The sequence below is a fragment of the Scaptodrosophila lebanonensis genome, unplaced genomic scaffold (genome assembly GCF_003285725.1).
Source record: "Scaptodrosophila lebanonensis strain 11010-0011.00,11010-0021.00 unplaced genomic scaffold, SlebRS2 tig00000080-arrow-pilon, whole genome shotgun sequence".
Lineage (NCBI taxonomy): Eukaryota > Metazoa > Arthropoda > Insecta > Diptera > Drosophilidae > Scaptodrosophila > Scaptodrosophila lebanonensis.
Window position 1 is genome coordinate 3,630,482 of NW_022060561.1, and position 19,382 is coordinate 3,649,863.

A 19,382-nucleotide genomic window follows, 5' to 3' on the forward strand; every position below is an offset into this window, starting at 1 on the left:
TGCAGACCATTTTTCTAATAATTTGATTCGCTTTCAAAAGCCAAAGTACAGTTTTCCAATACTAGAAAATTAAAAAAAGTAGTAAACTTATGGGAAAATAAAGTTTTGACACTAAAAAATTCTGCTGTTCTAAGACGATTTATTTCAGTATACAGACACAATTATTAAAGTATTTTAAGCACTCCACACCATCAATTTATCATTCTGAAAAGTTGGTTACAAGTTTAAAGTTGCAATATGCAGCTAAAGAAAACATAACCTCCTCAAGTAATATTACAATTTTTGACCAGTCTTTCTAATGTCTGTCCAACGTTTATTTTAAAAGCTTCGCTAGCTTTGGCAAATATTTGCCAATACTTTGCAAGCCACTCGAGCTGACAGACTTATGAGCATCATGACAAAGTAAACAATAAAAGTTGAGCTGTCGAGATTCATAAAGTGTGTGCCGTTTGGCTAAAAAATTCGTTGCAATGGAGAGGGAAATTTCTGCTTGCAGTGCTTTCCCTTTAGATGGATGAATATATTTTTCTGCTTTGCGGAGCTGGGAGAATGAATTTCACATAAATTAGGCGAAAAATACAATTTGCTGATTAATCTGAAGTGCATGGCCCAAAAAGTTTTGCCCATAAATCTGTCCGGGGCCCGAGTTGCAGCAACTTAGCCCAGCTGTTTGCCTACTTTGTGGCAAGGCGACCGCAACGAGTGCATAAATTTCGACCCAATTTTCAAGTGCAAATTGTGCCCAGAACTGTGCCTCGTCGGAATCGGAATCGTCGTCTACGTCGTCGTCGTCGCCTGTAAACGGATGTTGCGTAAAATTATAAAGCGAGGGAAATGCATGTACGGAAAATGCATGCGAAAACTTCCCAGAGAGGCAAACAAACTCCCAACGACGACGACGACAACGACGACTACCATGCCGGCTGACATTTATCAAAGTTGACAGTTACAGACAAAAGAGCACAAGGCTGCAAAGGCGTAGCAAGCGCGGTTCTTGGCTGGGCGGCTGTAAATGGGTGTGGAAATGGATAATGGGGGCAGTAGCCAAAGACCACAAGCATGACAAAATGATGCACAAACAAATTATGGAGAGTATGGGAAATGGGGGAAATGGCATCCTCCCCCCACATTAAACAATAGCGCCGAAATCGCTTAATCATGACAGCGGCGACTGCGTCCAAGCATGTGTGGAGTTCCCCCCTCTGTGTACAGTCAGTTTTTGGAGAAAGCGCATAAATCAGATACACACGCAACGTCTTTCGCAGACAGAGAGAAGACAGCAGGCGGGTTTATGCTCTGTTGTTTTTGTTGCAACTTTAAAGTCAGTAAGGCGTTAAGTGGCACGCCCCCTTTAAAAAAGGTCAGGCCACAATTAATTGCAGACATGCGTCCGCCAACAATAAAATCAGCCGCTAAGTCTAGTCGCCAACCACCACACCAGCAGAGCGTATGAGTTATTTTCTACACAAATTATTCATACGCCATGTTGGTGGCTACGAATTTAAATTTTGTGAGCAGAGTAAAATGATTTTTAAAGTATCTAAATAATTTTTAAAGGTGGACTAGTTTTACTATTAGTTGGTAAAGCAAAATGGGATTTTTGATTGATTTTGAATTAATATTTATTTCGTTTTGTTGAACAGATAGATATATTAATACTTTTTCATATATTGCGAATTCTTTAAATATACAATTACAACATTACTCCGAAAAATGAACATAATTTAGAAAATGGTTTTAAGTATATTTTTCGCTGAGATTTTAAAAGAAGTTATGTATTTCGTACTATTAATATTATATTTCTATTTGTTTTATGATATCTAATATTTGTAGCGTTGTTCAATTTTCAAAAGAATTAATATATCTAATATTATATTTAAATTTCAATTAATGTATCTAGTTTACCAATAAATGAATTTTTTAAATGATTAACTTCATTTCTGATTGTAGGAACAATTAATTTATATTGTATTCTTAATATAAAAGTTCGGAAATATTTTTAATAATATATTGGTAGTCTATCGAGGGCATTGACACTAACGGATGTTCCCTATGTAAAATATAGCCCTGTACAAATTTAGAGTATTTTCGCACTAGTGCCATTTCATATTCTTTTTTTAAAACAAGGGTAAAAAGTTAACTTTAAATTAATTGCAATTAGCGCTTCGTTTATGAAGTTTTAATAAACCTGCAGTCTCGAACGCCAATGTTGCTGTACCAGAAACTAAAGTTTTTCGATTGCTTTTTCCCAAATCCGAGCACGCAATAATTTAAAGAGAAATGGCAATAAATTTCACAGGGAAAACGAAAGCACAGTCATGAACTCCAACGAAAACCATGCACATATGTGTGTGTGAGTGTATATTTATATGTGAACACACTCTTCCGGGTTTGTGGGCAGTCAGTTGCTGAGTCATTATAATTTATAATAGGAAAGCAAAGACACACAGAAGGAAAGAAAGTAACGAAACTTGGCTAGAAGAAAAAGAGAAGAAGCCGACTAAGAGCAGACAATGCGACAATGAAATTTTATCTATATATAAGTCTTAATATCTGTGTCTGTGTTTGCGAGTGTGTGTGCGTGGGAAGGCGGCATAAAATTTATAACAATTCAAGGACAGCAAACTACTTGGTATGGCAAGAGTGGCAGTCGCCGCCATCGTTACAGTTTCAATTTCAATTTGGCACACGCGGCGACCTTATGACCTCGACGCCAGATTTTCAGCCTCATGCAGATTTACAACACGCGCACATGACGCGCCCGGAAATGGCTTTACATGACTACAGCAGAGCGCGGGAGAGTCTAGCACATAAATATATAAATGACAAACTTCACTCCCACCGTCTCTCTATCTCTCTCTCTATGTACCTCTTTCTATCTTTTTGTTTGTTTTGCAGGGTTTGTTTTGGTCGCTGGCCTGCATTTGGCTCATCTATCCGGAGAAACGCATTCCGCATTTGAAGAACGAGGCGATGAACTCGACCAGCTCATACCCTTTCCTCTACACGGACTATTTGCCAACCGAGTTCCTAATCAATGGCATTGTATCTGCCTGCCTCACTGTCGTAAATGTGATTTGCATTTTCATCACCGCCATTATAGTCTTGAAAATCAAAGAAGTTTCGGCGCCATACACAGCCAGTCCGGATCTCAAGCGGTGAGTGTGTGTGACTGTACAATTGTTAAAGCCTCCTGCATTCGCGCGTGCTTAATAACTGCCTGCTTGTTAGCTTATCATTTCCGTTAGTTGCGAACCACAGAGTCATTTATTTGAAATGCCTATTATATAGTATATAAACGTGAGAGTTGCTAACTTTACACAACGAAGTCGAGATATCCTTTCATTCCATACCATTCCCAGTTGATTTTGATTTATCCTTCAAATTTATTATTTATTATTAGCAGCATTCGTTCTTATTGAAAACTTCTATGTCAGTTTAAATATATTATTAATTTATTTTTTGATTAATTATTGTTCTATAGATTTTTATAAAAAAAAAGTGGTCTGAAAATTATTTGCATTACGAGCCAGAAATTTAAAACGTTTTCTTGAAATAGGTTTTAAATGCATTATACATTAAATTTCTTATTAATTACGGTCTTCTAGACAGAATAGTTGCGGCCAGAATTTATAAACAATAACAACATAAATGGCAACAACATCGTCTTTATCAACAAATAGAATCATTTACCATAAAGAAGGAACTAATTTTGCACATGCTTTGTCATTTAATCAGGCTGAAATGACAATGTTCTGTTGCCATTGCCTGGCGTAACTATGGGCCACAATGACTCTATTTATAGGTCACTTCCATGTGGGCCGACAATGGTGTATGGATTTGACTAAATCGTACAATAGTGCGGCCATTCACAAAAGAGGGTCGTTACATTGTCAAGCGGCAGCAAATAAGTTTGCACTCTATACACTAAGAGGAAGATAATGTACTTCGTTGACGAACGAATTCCAAAAATATAGTCAAACAAATAATATCATTCATTTGAGAGAGGATGTAAAATAGTAGTTTTTTTACTTGGAAAATGCTAAGAATAAGCAAAGACTACAACCAATAGAATGACGAGTCCTTTCTGTTCTTAATGCTTTAATGTGTCCATGCACGTGTGCACAAAGTTGGAATGGTCGCTATTGAACAAACACAGCTTATTTATCGCCCTTTAAGTGTTTCCACACCATCTAAATAGGGAGAGGAGAGACTGGCCAAGTGAAGTGGAGTTTTGCAAAACATGTTTTTGGTAGCTGGTAACTGGTAGCTAGACAGGCTTTGCTTGTAAGTTTACTCCGACGAAATCACTTAAGGCCAAGTGAAGCGCAAAACTCTCGACGCTACTTAATCAAATTTAATAAAATGGCTAAGGCGCAGAGGCTTCAAACATGACAAATCGTATAATTAACTGGCTTATTGTTTCGTGCATCTCATAAGAAATTACTCATACGCACTGTTTGACGTGCCACGACTTTAAGACATGTCTGGCATGGCCTTAAATGAAAATAAATGCGTTTCTATTGCGAGACTTTGCGTTCGTCTCTCGACTGACATAACAAATGGCGGCGGCCTAAGCGGTCGTCTGACCGACGCGTCTTGCTGTCGGTTGCCGCTTCTTCTTGATAATAATAGCCGCCATTTTCAGCCTTTCGGCACATGTCTGATAAATATGGCGTCGCCTGCTGTTCCTTTTTGCTACAATTTTGATCAAATCGTCGCGGCCGCCTGCCTTTAAAGCCCATGTATGAACGTTGTTTGTTTTGTTGAAAGTTCGTTCGCCAAAGTATGCTAAAATTTTGTTAACTTCCAATTTCCTTCTAACTATTTGGCTCTACATTTTTGCTTATTTATGCACACGCACACAATCGTTTTGCTACATCCCCCAACTTCCCCACTCCCCCATCCCCTGTAGTTTGTTGGTAAAGCACGCTCGCTGCACTACAATTGTTTATGCAATGTATTTCTGTTTGCTCTTCCTCTTGAGTGTTTGCCAATTGCAGTTTTTCCCCATTTTCTCGTTACGGGGCGTTGCAAGTGGGTGTGGCCGTTATGCCGCTGAGGCGTACAAATGAGCCAAATAAATGTCATGAACAGGCGGCTGCCCTCGATTCATATGCAATGCTCTTTTTTCTCTTGGTCGACCAGCAAGTGCATGATTTTAGTGCTTTGTTCTTTTTTTAATTTTGGAAAATGGGGGTATTGGGATAGAACTTTAGGCTTCGATTTTCTAATGTTGTGAAAGGTTTTTTTTTTGATCAAATGAGGAACATTGCTAGCTATTTAATGGGTTGCTATAATATGGAAAAGCAGCTGAATGGAATTTTCTTAAATTGAATCTCTGCTTTGATCTGTAATTAATAACACTTTGCAGTTATTAGAAGCACAAACAAATCAAGTACATTCACGTTTTTCGGAAACTTTTTTAGTTTCTCGAGAACTTATATCTTTTGCATAAAGCAGTTTATGAAAACACCTTTGCTCTTCGTAAGATTTTCGAAAAAGTATGTTTCATTAATGTTGGAATTGGGAACGATTTGAACAAATTTAAAATGTACATTATTTTAAATTTGAACTATCAAGCTTACACTGTAGTTGTATTGAAAAAATCACTATAGAGTAGAGCCATTTGGGAAGTTTTGGATTTTGAAAGAAATAAAGTTAAATGGAAATTGTAGGCATATCTAGATATTTCTTACTTTTCTGAAAAGAGCGAATTTCAGCAGCTTTCTTTTTATTTTATAGTTTTTGTTAAATAGTTCTCACTATACAAATTTTACTTGAATTATATGCAATATTTATTTCAATAACAATTTATATTTTCTTTCATAAAAATGGCTCTGTAGAAATGAAAAATAAATGCAAATAAATGGTCGTTCAATGATTGGGTTCAGACAAATTTTATAAAATATATATATATGCATATAATTTCAATTATAAGTATACTAGAATATTAAACTTATTTTTGCAAGAATAATTTGCACTCTAATTTTCAATTATAATTAGCTCTATGTCTATCAGTTATTAATAAATTTTAATGTGCAAATGTGGGACATTTATCGTATTAATTTTAGAGGTGATTTCAGCCCAGTGGTGGGTCTAACTGGCACTCACATCAGTTTATATAAAAAGCAGAGAAAACAGATATTTATTCAATTATTATACCATTTATATATTATGTTCTTGAAGTATTTTTTTTACTTTTTTCCTTCGCTTTCTGGACACTTAATTAGTATGATTATTTTCAGTTGCTGTAGCTAATAGTTTGGAATAATCAATTTAATTATTTAAAAACATTTATATGACACTTCCTTCTTTTCTTTAAGTGGAATTTGCATTTCCACAACAACATATTTGCCTAAAATTTGCGCGTTACTGATTTGAAACGATATATTTTTTTGTTTTTACAGTTTCTGGGAGACGGATCTACGCACCGCACGCAAAACAAATCGCTCCACGATTCGTCAGCGACGAGGCACGATGCGGGGAGGGGGCGGCGGAGCTGGTGGCGTTGACAAGCTCATCATGTAAGTGTTAATGTAAAGTGCCGGTGCGGTTGTATTTTCACGTATATAGTACTATATAGTGGCATAAACCCAAAGCCAAAGCCATGCCCCGAGCGACTTCAAATGTGGCATTCAAGCAGCTGCTGCCATTCGCTTTTATTTTATCATTTTGCAATTTATGTCTGTTGTTCTTATTGCCACAGTAATTGAGTGTGGGTGCGTGAATGTGTGTGCGGATATGAGTGTGTATTTGACTGTGAGCCGACATACTCCCTCAGGGACAACGTAATTTACTCATATGTGGCATTGCGGTGAGAGTGAAAAAAAACGAAGCGAAAAAAAGAAAACAATCTCCAAAGGTAAATAATAAACGCGGGTACTCGTGTCAAGTTCCTCTCTCCTCCCCCCCCCCTCTCTCTCTCTCTCTCTCTGTCCTTCGTTTGCCACTCTCCCCACCAACAATTTGTGGCAAGGTTATAAATAAATATTATTCTTACAACGGAAAAGCGCGTGGCGGAATGCAGGCACGTAAAAAAAGAGAGCGGAACATACAAAAATGTTTATCGCATAATTGAAATCATTGCAAGAAATTTATGACATTCCTGCTCCTGTTCCTGCTGCTGCGCCGGCCGAGCAAAACGAAGAAATAAAAAGAAACAATAATAATAACAAATAAAGTATGTCACAGCTAAACGTCAGGTTGGGAAATAAGGAGTAGACAACAAATTGCAGCAGCGTCAGGAAATGTTACCGAAATTGGTTCATAATTGTTTTGCCAATACCGACTTTTGCAAACTTTGATTCATTGTCGAATTTAAGCAATAATTTAAACAAATTTAAAGGTATAACAAGTTACCGATTTCTTATTTAAAGCCCTATAGTTTGAGCAGATGTTTGTAATGATTGGAGGAGTAAGTCGATTCGCACAGCTATCAGGCAACTGTCGAGTTAAGGTGGAAAATTCTGAAGTAAGCTTGCAACCTGAAGAATCTCACCAGTAGCTTTCCTCAACGCCTCAGAAGAGCATAAATTGAAATAAAGCATAGTATACTTTTGGGGTTTACTATTTTCTCAAAAAAGCTTCGAAAAGTAGCAAACAATTTAAGGGCGATAATTAATTAATGTTCAAGCAATTGCAGCTCTTTTGACCACAAAATGTAGCAACAAGAATTAAATCTAGATTGAATGAATATGAATGGATATATGAAATATCAAATAGGCAGATAACTTGTAGAACTTATTCACAAATCGTCGGCTATAAAACGAATAGAGTGTTTTATCAAAATAAATGCATGAAAAAGTTGATTTTATTAAACTGAATTTGACTTAAGAGTATCAGCAAGATACTAGCTATAACAAAAATATAATTACAATAGTGGGTTCTCATAGTAACAGCTCAATGAGTTCAATGCATGCTGGACAAAGGTATTTACTTTTTGGGCTTCGTCGTGCCTTTGTTTCTCTTTCTCAATTATTTTCAATCAATTTTAGAAATTCATATACTATACAAAAAGAAATCAGTTTAAGTCAAATTGACCGAAATAAATTTTTCAAACTATGCTTCAGCTCTGTCTCCCACCTCATCTAACTCTTTGCTGGCGCATAAATATTTCCAAAGCAACGGTATGCGTTTTTAGCTGGATAATTCAAAATGAAATGGTCGGAGAAAACATAATTGTTAAATAATTGCCAGGAAAAATACCAAGACCATTACGAAGTATACTGAATGAGTCGGCCAAAGCGAATAAAAGCCACAATTAAGTCAAGGCAATGCACACGATGTTTCCTTTCTAAAAAAAAAGAAACATAAGCAGCAAAGTTTAAATGCTTTTCTAATAAGAAAAAAGAAGCCTCATAATAATGTAAGCTCATGCAACAAAATGAATGTAAACCCGCTGGCGAGCATTTTTAATTTAACGCCCAGTGCGCCGCAATTTGTTTGTTGCCTACTTTTCGTTTTTTTCAACTTTTCTGTTTTATTTATTTATTTATTTTTTTTGAATAAGCTGCAACTGTTTAAACACAGATCAGACAAAACCTTTATGAGGCGGCGAGCTGGCCATTTATTTACACAAAAGTTTTTCATTTCGGCGCCGCATATAAATTTCAGTACTGTTTTTGTTACTGTGTGCATAAAATTAACACGTTGTTTTCACACGCCCCCTCGTACCGCACCCCTTCTCTATATATTTGCAGTGGTGGCTATCAGGGCTTGGAGGAGCCACGCAATGCCCAAATGGACTCTGCGTTGGAACGTGCCTTGGCCCAGGCGGAAAACGATGTTACATTCAAGAAGGTTAAACGCATGAGTTACTCAAGCAATGCGGCTGGCGAGGTGAGTAGAGGGGTGGGTGGATGGATGGTTGGGTAATGGGTTAAACCAGATTTCTTGCCATTTACATGGGTTAAGCAATTAGGCAACAACGCTAAATGTGGCAGGAACAGCAGCAGCTGCGTGGTTTCATCTTGACAGGTGGGTGGAGTGTAGGGTCTGTGCGTGTCAACAGCAGTTGGTCTCCTAAAATGAAAAGGATGCAGCGGCAGGGGGTCAAAATTTTAAGAAGTAATTCTCAGAGAGTTCCTATTTCAAGAGCGAAATAGGCTGCGTTTTTAAAGAAGGTTTGTATTTGAAGTTTTCCTCTTTTTTTTTTGCGTACACACATCTTTAAAAAGGTTTTACAATTTAAATAATCCATTTCGAGAAACTCATCCATTCTAGGCAGTCAGCTATATGACTCGTGCAAATTGTGTAAATTGTAGTCGATAATAAGCTTTATGCGATTAGTAAGCAATATTAATTAATTATATGTCCAAGTCTTAAGGAACGTTCCTGGGCTCATTGTTATGTTTATATCGTAATATTAGATATCTTGGTAGGCATTCTGGGCTGATTATCTCGTTGTTACTGTGCCGTGGAAGCAGCTTATCGTCTTATGACAAATTTGATGAATGACGTCTGGCTTGTGCAACCTTCTGGAACTTGTAATGCTTGAAGCCGGCTTAAGTGCTCGCAAAACACATGTACAGAGTCGACTCCATAAACTGCAGCTTAAGTGGATAGTCTCGGTCCATTTGCGGTCCACGCTGCACAAAAAGCCTGCAACAGGACGATGCACAGCAATAACTGTCCACAAATCGCATTTGTCATGCTTCTTTCCCTTTCTCTCTCTCTCTCTTTATCTCTATCTCTCTGTTTGGTGTTGTCTTTGAATTCTTTCGCCCACAAGGCCACTGACATGCAGCATTTAAAGTTAATTACTTGCAATTATTCGACGAATGGACGAAACACAAAGACTGCAGGAGACGGCGGAGTGGAAACAAAAAAAGAAAACTGACCTCAATCATTAGTTGATAAGCGCGGCGGAAGCCAAATGTGAGAGTAACTCGAGATGCGCCACGACAGGCCAAAGCTGCATATATACACACACACACACATCCACACAAACACACAGACAATAAACAATGCAGTGTGCGGCAATAAATCAAGAGAGCACTAACAGCGACGACTTGCTTTGCAAGAAAAGGTCAGGAGCGGCTAAAAAGAGCAGACACCCTAAAAACTAAAGACACACCATGATAGAGAGGGGGTAAGAGGGAGAAAGAGAGACAGAGAGAGTGAGTGAGAGTGAGAGTAGTTGAAAATCATGTAAGATTTATGGTTAGACCAGATGAAGCTGTTGCCTCAACAAAACAATGCACAAAAAGACCAAAGCAAGCGACAAAGAAACAGAAGAAAGAAAGAAAAACAAACAAAAATTGTAGTCAGTTTTTGGGCAACAGCGGCAACAATGACAAAGAAATGCTCAGTTTTATGCAAGATTCTTAAATACACTATAACTACACTTTAGCTAAAATGTTGAGGCAACAAAAATTTGTCTTGCACTTAAAATTTGGTTAATTAATATCTAAACTGCTTTTAAAATAAGCAGCCATATGTGATTTGTAATAAACTTGATCTGTACATGCTAGATAAGAAAAGAGTACATAGCAAGTTGTCTGTTTCTGGCTGTTATATTTTAAGAGATTTCCAGGTTCAAACTGACGGCTACACATGTACTATATACAAAAAATTTTGAATTTTTCACTTCTCACTAAGTCTGTCATATACAATTGAGCTTTTTGGTATACCCTTTCAGTTGAAAAACACAGCCAGTTTTTAGGCTGCAGCGCGACAACAATGGCAACAAAAAATGAGTGTGAGCCTCAAGCTGGAACAATTTTTGAGGTTAAATATGCACACGGCCGCCTGTGGATTCATTCAACACAAAAGCAAACTCCACGAATGCCAAGCAGTGAGTGGCAACTGGCAGTTTTGAACGTAGGAATGGATTGGGTTATAGAGCTGGCGAGCCGATGATGTGCATACATGATTTTTTGAATTTGTGTCCGAAAATCAAATGGCAAACGGCACTTGAGCGGTGGGTGAAAGGTGGGTGGCGTAGGGTCTCTGTTCTAGCCACAGTTCTAGGCAACTGAAAAGGACGACGTAAGGACTGTTGAATGCAGAGGAATTACAATTGAAGGTTGAAAGTCTATTTAAAAAAAAAGAAAAATAAAAAGAAGCAGCAGTTTTTCTTAAAAGTTGTTCCTTTGCTTAAATACTATAACGATTGGTTCGCATATGATTTGAAGAGCCGTAATTTCTTTCTAAAGTGCAGTTTTCTAATATTTATGTATTTCCTTTTTAAATGACTTGCCTTAAGTTTGTGTGAAGCTTCTGTTCACACCTAAAAACTTTTATCTATAATTAGCTTCTAATGAAAAATGAAGAAATTAGCACTAACGATCTTAGAAACGTGCTTGGTTATTTTATTTTGAGCGATACAGCAACGAGTTTTTATCGCATTCATCAAGCTGAAGCTAGAAAAACTTTGTTAATTTCCTGTTTAAAAGCATCAACAACAAAGTGTTCCAATTAAAATGCGCTGGAAAAGCAAATCAGTCAGCTTGTCTCGCCTCGTCTCGTCTAGTCTCAACTCATCACAACTCATCTCAGTTCCGTTCAGGGAGGCCAGCGAAGCGTCAGTTGTAAGAAAGCAACTTTTACATTAATTCATTTGGAGGCCCATAGATGGGCGACCACTTCAGTGAATGACAGGCTGACATGCTCTAGATACTTAGAGAGCGACTGGCAGATGGAATGTAGGAAGCGAAATGTAAAATAAACTCACCGAACTCATACAGTAGAGCTCTGCATGCAATGGCTACACTTTCTACTGATGTAAATGAATTCATTGACTTACTTCGAATCAAATGAATTGCCACTCAACTGCAAGAAAAACGAATTAATTTGTACTCAGTTCGATTCATCGGTTTATTGAATGACAAGTGGCACGGGAATGCATGCATGCAGTCCTCTATTTTACACTTGCTCGTACATATAACCTCTTCCTCCACCCCCGACCACTCTGTTTACTGCTTGTAATCTGTTTAAAGTGAGTCCCAGCCACTAAAACTCAATTAACCCCATTTGATGGCGCACGAAGGCAATTGAAAGAAAGAAAAACGGACTGAAACGAGAAAGGAAATCAAAGAAAAAGACTCGCAACGGAAATGGTGGGTGAATGATGGCGAAGTGGTGTATTGGTAGATTGGTAGATTGGTGGCTTGGTAGCTTGGCAGCTTGTTCTTTGGCTCGCAGGCTGTTCGCATTTTTCACTTAAAACCGCATTGATACTCAATTATATGAACGCTCGACCCCTCAGTCACCCAGGCACCCAGGCACCACTCCAGGTTACCAGTCGGCACTGAATGCGCGGATGTTGAGCACAGGAAGACGGAAGCACTTTGCAACGGAAATGAAACATCAATTAAAGTAGCACAGTTGCAGGCCATGGTCGGTAGTCGGCAGTCAGTAGTCAGTAGTCAGTTTGCCAGATGCCGAAAATATATTGGTTTTTGAGGACCGAGTGCTAGTGCGAGTGCGAGGCCGTGCCGTGCCACCGCCGCAATTTTAAATCTTTGTGTTGGGCACACTGCTGTGATTCAGTGGGTGGCTCAACAGCTTTTTGTTGACCTCCTGGGCACTTGTAAGTTTGTTAAAATCTCTCTCGCGGAGGGCCTAAGGCAGCTTTCCTTTAGTTTATTGTTTAATTACAAGAGGCGCGATCCGAGTCCACAAGTTTAATTGGCCATCATGTAGCACTTTAAAATGCGTCCATCAAGTGTTCTGTTTGTGGAAAGTTTGAAAGACGTTTGCCGAAACCAAACAGACAACTGTGTCTGTGAATAGAGAGCGCCACTTTAGAGCTTGCCGCTTTACTTTCACAAACAATAGCGAATTGTGCAACAATTAAAACAAAACCTCAGGCGCACAGCCATAAACATTTTGATAAACAAACATAAATGCTATAAAGCTTAAAACGAAACCATATACCGTACCATTGCACGGAAATAGGGCTTAATCACGATAGGTGCTAAAAGGTAGTTCTTATATTCAGAATTTGTTTTCTTTTGAAACTATATAACTTCTTGATAAATGCATGTTTCTAATCAATCTTGAATACTTGTAGCTTACTGAACGTCTCGCCAGAATAGCGGGTCTAAAGAAGAGGCATGCGGATGACGATCCCTTGGGCACAGGCTCGAATAGTTTGGCGGGCAGTCGCATTAATTCGATCCCCAACGCCCAACTAAATGTTGATCTGAAGGCCCTGGACAAGCTTGTGAGCAGTCTGTTGGAACAGCATCCGACTGGGACCGGTAGCAGTAGTACGGGCGGCAACAGCCACATGGAGGCTGGCAGACGAACACCACCCATGCAGCGTACCACGTCAAAGAAACTAAATAGATGGCGGCCCTTGTCGCGTTCCGCCCACAGTTTCAAGCGAGGCAATAACAACGCTACAGTTACCGGCAGTTTTACGCAGCTACAGGAGCGGAGTGAGGGGCAGCAGCACGCTCCAAACATGCCCACCATTATGGAGAGCAGTGCGGGCATTTCTATGGCACCAAACAACCAGCAACAACAACGTCACTCTCACAACAACAGCAGCAACACGTGGACATCCTCATTGGAACGCACACCTGGCGCTGTGAGGAACATGTTGCACTCAATTGGTCAGGCTGCGGCCCCCACAGGTGGCGCTGCTGTCGACGAGGACCAACTCAATCTGACACAGAATTATGTGGGCTGACTACGTGTTAACAAATTTAACGGCTTACAAGCACAATTATGGCTTATATGGTAGTTTAGTGCGTGCTCTATTTAAATGAATATATAACATGGCGTATACGTAATGCGTTGTTTTTGGTCAATTGTGGGTAAGGAAGGGGGAGAGGCGAGCCTGATTGAGCGTAAAAATTAAATGGCTGAGAGACAAACAGAAATGGCAAGCACTTTAGTGCCAGCAGAAAAATGTTTAAAATTCTATTCTATTTATTATTTAAATAAATAGCGATTTATTAATTAAAAATAACACTTATTCGGGAAAAGAGAAAGAATGTATGTATCTTAGATGAACTCCACTCTTTCACTGCTCAATATGTTACAGAACTTTGCTATCTATGCTAACTTAAATTAAGCCTGCATATCACATCTAAAGGTGAGACGCGCGCTAATGCTTTCTACATAACAACAAATAAACATTCAACAAAATTGCAAAAAGGTATTGCTTGTTTGGAAATATATTTAAGGCAGAGAAAAGTGCCATCATAAAAAAATTCTAAAAACTCTCCAGCTTTTAATTTAAATATTTTTATGTGAAGCGAAATTTGTTTCGCCAAACAATAGTTCTTCAAAATCATTGCTTTTTCAAAATGTTGTTTCACCAGAAAATTTTAAGTGTTACGAACTCGTGTGTAATTATTGTTTTAAAATTCCCATTTTGGGTTTTTCTTTTTAATTTTATTCCCATTTCTTTAATCAAATAATAAGAATAGCTTCAAAAAAGCAAACATGAACCCGCCACATTTAAAATAACAAACATAAACTAACAAGCGGCGAAAAAAGGCAGAATAATGGAAGCATGCGCTGGGAATGGGGAGTTTAAGAGAATTTTGCAGGAATTTCAAATAATCTGAAAGCAACGAACTGCCGACAGCATCACAGCAGAAATGACAACAGACTGACCGTGGCGGTTAATAATTTCACGCGCCGGAGGGCAGTTGCTTCTTAGAGCTAAGGGCTGGAGAGGGGCTGGCTGGAAATGGTGTCCACTTGGCGCCTCAACACAACACGGATACGAACACGAATATCAACAACGCCATCGCCACCGCCACCGCCACCAACGGTTGACGGATGATGAGTTGTTGCTGATGTTGTCGCTTGTCATCATCACGAATGGAGTTGTCTGGTAAAAATGTTGCTGGTCAGATGGCGGTTGACGTTTTGCGGTTGGCTGAACGCTGCGTTCGTAATGATGATAAAATTGTTCACAGCCTAAAAACCTAATGGAGCAGGCAGGAAGCCCACAACGACAAAAAAAACCTCATTCCCATTTGCTTGTAAAGTGGTCGCTAATTAGCTAGCATCTGACCAAGGCGGATGAGGACCTTTTTAAAATTGGCATAACCTTAGAAGTGGTTTCCATTGTTGTTTTTGGCTAGATTGGTGAATAAATAAGTGCACCCCACACTTACCTGTCTTTCCATGACGCCAGCCAACTGCTCGCGCTCCGCATGCCGATAATAGCCGGTCAGATTGGCGCCCAGTCGCATTGCCACTTCGTAGCGCGTTTTGCCACTCCGGGCGGCAGTGCGACTGCTCTTGAATAGGGAAAACCCATTGCTGGTATTATCAAAGTCGCAGGCATGGTGGCAGTTGTTGGCACTTGCATTGCCAATGCAGCCTGAAATAAGAAAGCAACAAAATAAATGTAATTTTGCTGCAATTTTTGTGAATATTTCTCATTTTAAAAAGGAGTATTTCAAGTAAGTACCTAACTTTATTTAATTTTCAATAAATATGGAACTGATTATTTAATTGCCAATTTAAAAATGAAAAAAGATAAATAGTTTTAAAAAGTACAAAAAACCGTGGCATACCTTCGCACTATTTGGAAAACACAAACATGGTTTTTTTTCGCCATTTGTAGTTGTTTTTGTTGTAGTTGTTTGTACAACAAAGTAACAATTTTGATGACAATCTTTGCTCATTTTTATGTCTGTCAACTTCATGCCTTAAAAAGCACAAGTTCACAACCCAAAAACGTAGCAAACACAAACATATCTAAGTCTGAGTAAGCGGCCATAGAGAGCTATAAAAAATGAAGTATATGGCAGTCCACAAAAAAGTGTGTGAATGTGTGTGTGAGCGTAGGGGATAACAAAATGCGCAGCAAAAGAAATGCCGTTGTCATCGATTTTGACAGCCCTGTCGCCAGAGGTCACAGGTGAATAATGCATTGGAAAATTGTGGTGAGCTGTAATGCATGTGGGTGGCTGTAAGTACACTTGTAGGTGTGTGTGGGTGTGTGTGGGTGTGTATGGCACTTTGAGCATATTTCTCGCATATTTCGTTCGCAGTTATTTCTTTTATTGCATTTTCCGCTCAAGCATCGAAGCAGAAGTCCAAGAGGCTTCAATGACTGAGCTCTTTTTTCTGTTCGTCCTTTATTTGCTCAAGTCTGAGAAAAGTATTGTGTATGCTGATCGATTTTTTTTCCTACTGAATTGTTTTAAATTCATTAAAAATTGCAGCGCCTTGCTGAGCTTCTGTATTATCAAGGTGGGCCAGTACTGATACTGGGGTCTTTATTTGTTCAATCATTTGAAATGAAATTTAAAATGAAAAGTTGATAAATATAATACTTCTGTTAGCAGAGGTCCCAAATTAACTTTTAATCGTTATTAAAAAGTGAAAGCAATTGGTCAGTTAGTCAGTCACTCGGAATATTATTATATATAAAAATCAATATATCTGCAGTTGAATGGAATGAAATAAAGATAATTATTTAAATACGAGAAAATTAATTATAATAATTAAAATCTGCCTTAAAGCCTATTTCTGTGGTTTACAAATAATTAATTTTTCATAATTTAATTTTTCCTATAACTTAAACGCTTAATTTTAATACGCACAACAAAATAAATTTTTCTATTGTTTTCTTTTTTTCAATCTTTAATTGGATAGCAAATTTTGATTGTAATTTTAGGGAAACGTATAAGCTCTAAATATAAAAACACCAAAATAAAAGTTAATTAATGAAATTAAATTAATGAACAATGTTAAACTAACACAAAACTATCTACGAACAATATTTGTTCGCTTGGCATTCTCCGCTAGCATTCTACCTCATTAATTTTGGGCATCAACAAAGTATTGCTCCCGTTTTGCAGTTTATTTTTCTTCGGTTTTTATCTGCCAGCTGCGTTTAATACAAATAAAAAAAAAACAGAGCTTCAGGTACTCGTTAGAGCCCCCTCTTCTATTGTCCTCACTGTGATGCTGTAGCCAATGTCATCGTTCTTCTGTTATGCACCAGCTAGCAGTTCAAACAAACAAATAAATAAATGCTGTTGCACAGTTGCCCGCACAAGTCAACTGGAACAGTCATGCGAACAATAAAACAAACAGCGAGTGCAGCAAGGAACTTTGTTAAACAAACAATCAGCTGCTATTGACAGGCTTGACGGCAATGACAGCGTGTCTGGACAAGTTCGGTGGTATCTGAAATATGCAATTGTATCTCTAAATATCCTTAAATATTGCATTACTGCAGTTGCCTGCAAGCTGATGACATGCAGAGAAAATCTGAAATGGAATACTTGCATTGGCTCAACGGCCTTCATATCAATGCAGCATGGCAGCCAATTCTAAACATGACAGTTCAGTAATGCAGCACTAGGCTCTAAAACACGATTTGAACAATATTTGCGGGCCTGTTCTAACTTGGTTCAATGAAATTCAGTTCTAATCTAAAATTCAAAAAGGCTGAGCATCCTTTTGGCAAATTAAAGAAATGCAAGCACCAGTACATTTTAGTAGCTTAACTAAATTCAACCCACCAGTGGGTTAATCATGTTAATCACTGAACAAAATAAACAAAGTGGTTACCAAACTATTGGTTTCTAAATGGAAATTGAAAACTGTTCTGTGGAAACAGAACTCAATTAGCTTAGTGCATTAAAGCATAAGTATATGTTGCTGTAGGTTGGCCAGAGTATATACTTTAAAGACATGCTACAGTTTTTTCAGCTAACACATTTTTGCACTTTTCTCTCATCTCACATCTTCTTTTCCTCTTTTCTTGTTGGTGTGTATCTGTGCTCCTTCACTTGAAATGAAGTGCATTTTTAATGCTTAATTATATCCTTGATTAAATTTGCCCTCCCACACACCCACACGGACACACACATATTCACACACTCACAAGTTCACATCCTCGGATATTTTTTGTTATTGTTGTCTTTTCAGTTGTTTGGCTTTGCTTTGCCACCCAACCCAACCACCCAAGCGTCCGTGCCTCCTTTACGAGCCTTTTCTGCTGATGGCTGCACAAATTTCAGGCTTGGCGCCTTTCCTTTTCATGCCTCCTCATATGTGTATTTATTATTGCTGCTTACATCTCGTTAAATTTCATCTGCTGTTTGGCTTTGTTCACTTACCCTGCGTCGTCTCGTTTATCTCGGGTATCTCGCATTTGGTTCCTTTGTAGCCGGGCGGACAGTGGCAGGTTATGGCCGCATCGCCGATGTGCCTGCGAATTGAAATTGTTGTTAAATGATTTAAGGAATATTATGCAATGTGCACGGCTTGTGTACACTTTCAATAATTAAATGCTGACCTTAATGGCAGCGATAAAATATAATAACTGTGCAATGGGGCAGGAGAGATAGCGAAAGAGGGTTCTTCCCCTCTTGAATATGGTTTTTATTATTGCTCAATACTTGTAGTTTTGAGTGAAAATATCTGCAATACTATTGAAATATAAGAATTGTTTTGGATTCAGAAATTTTAAATTATCAAATTCATGATAAAAATGAATTGGTAATCTAACTAAATAAACTAAATTAAGAGTAAATAGTTAAATAGTTTTCTTATTTTCCCAATGGGGCAAATATAGTTCAGTGGCAGATCTCCGAAGGACTTAAGACTATGAAGTTGAAATGATGTATTTAGACTGGCGAAATGGAGTTCAAGACTTTTCTAGCTCAAATGCAACGCAAAGTGCTAAGAACTTTGGTAAAATGTGGTAAAATGTATTTACATAAAGGAGTTAAAAATAATCAAATTTAAAATTGGTTTTAAATGGGTTTAAAAGAGATTAAAAAAGTTGAAACCAATGTAAGCCATCGTTTCGAGACCTTATGCTGTTTTAACACAAATATCAGATACAATGAACCCTTAGATGTGATAAATTGAAAATTAAAAACCCAGCTAAATATATAGTAAGTTCATTTCGGAAAAGAAATATCAATGGTAATTGTGATTCTTTTTAGCTCAGAAAATTGTATTTAAAATTCATTTAACAAACGAGATTTTATACCGCAAAATATAATCCACGTTTTGATAATGTAAGTAAGAGAGAAGGCTGAAAAGTTTTAAAACCGATTACAATTTCATGTCCATAGCTTCAAGTTATTTTACATTTTTGATGAGCACATATTTTATTCAATTTAAGAATTTGACTTTGCTCCACTCTTAGTCTTATCTGCAATTTTGAGCTATACAGCAAGCCCACCCCAATAAATTTAGCCATAAATGGTCAGCTCAAGGCCAAAAAGCTTAAGCTGCCAAAGTCCCAACAAACTGTCTAGAAAAAAGAGCAGACTAGCCAAAGCACTTCGTTTCGTAAATCGAAACCATGACCAGTCAGCACCATAAAGTAAACATTTTAATATTTGCCAGATGTTGAATTATGGCCGAGAGGGAAGGGCGAGAGTAGAGAGAGGGGCTTTCAAGTCGAACGTTGCCCATTTCAGTCGCATTCCTAA

At 38.0% G+C, this 19,382-nt stretch overlaps 2 protein-coding genes across 2 annotated transcripts in view; one reads left to right on the plus strand and one right to left on the minus strand.

The window, feature by feature from the left end:
- Positions 1-13,745, plus strand: part of LOC115625666 — a 41,397-nt gene extending 27,652 nt beyond the window's left edge. The window contains exons 9-12 of the mRNA XM_030520802.1: positions 2,899-3,158; positions 6,411-6,527; positions 8,703-8,841; positions 13,019-13,745. Of these exons, the coding sequence (XP_030376662.1) occupies positions 2,899-3,158; positions 6,411-6,527; positions 8,703-8,841; positions 13,019-13,642 (1,140 nt within the window). The 3' untranslated portion in view covers positions 13,643-13,745. The remainder of the gene's footprint in view (positions 1-2,898; positions 3,159-6,410; positions 6,528-8,702; positions 8,842-13,018) is intronic.
- Positions 1-19,382, minus strand: part of LOC115626071 — a 130,095-nt gene that overhangs the window by 88,033 nt on the left and 22,680 nt on the right. Inside the window, exons 4-5 of the mRNA XM_030521323.1 lie at positions 18,054-18,145; positions 15,087-15,295 (exon numbers count right to left, since the gene is read on the minus strand). Of these exons, the coding sequence (XP_030377183.1) occupies positions 15,087-15,295; positions 18,054-18,145 (301 nt within the window). The remainder of the gene's footprint in view (positions 1-15,086; positions 15,296-18,053; positions 18,146-19,382) is intronic.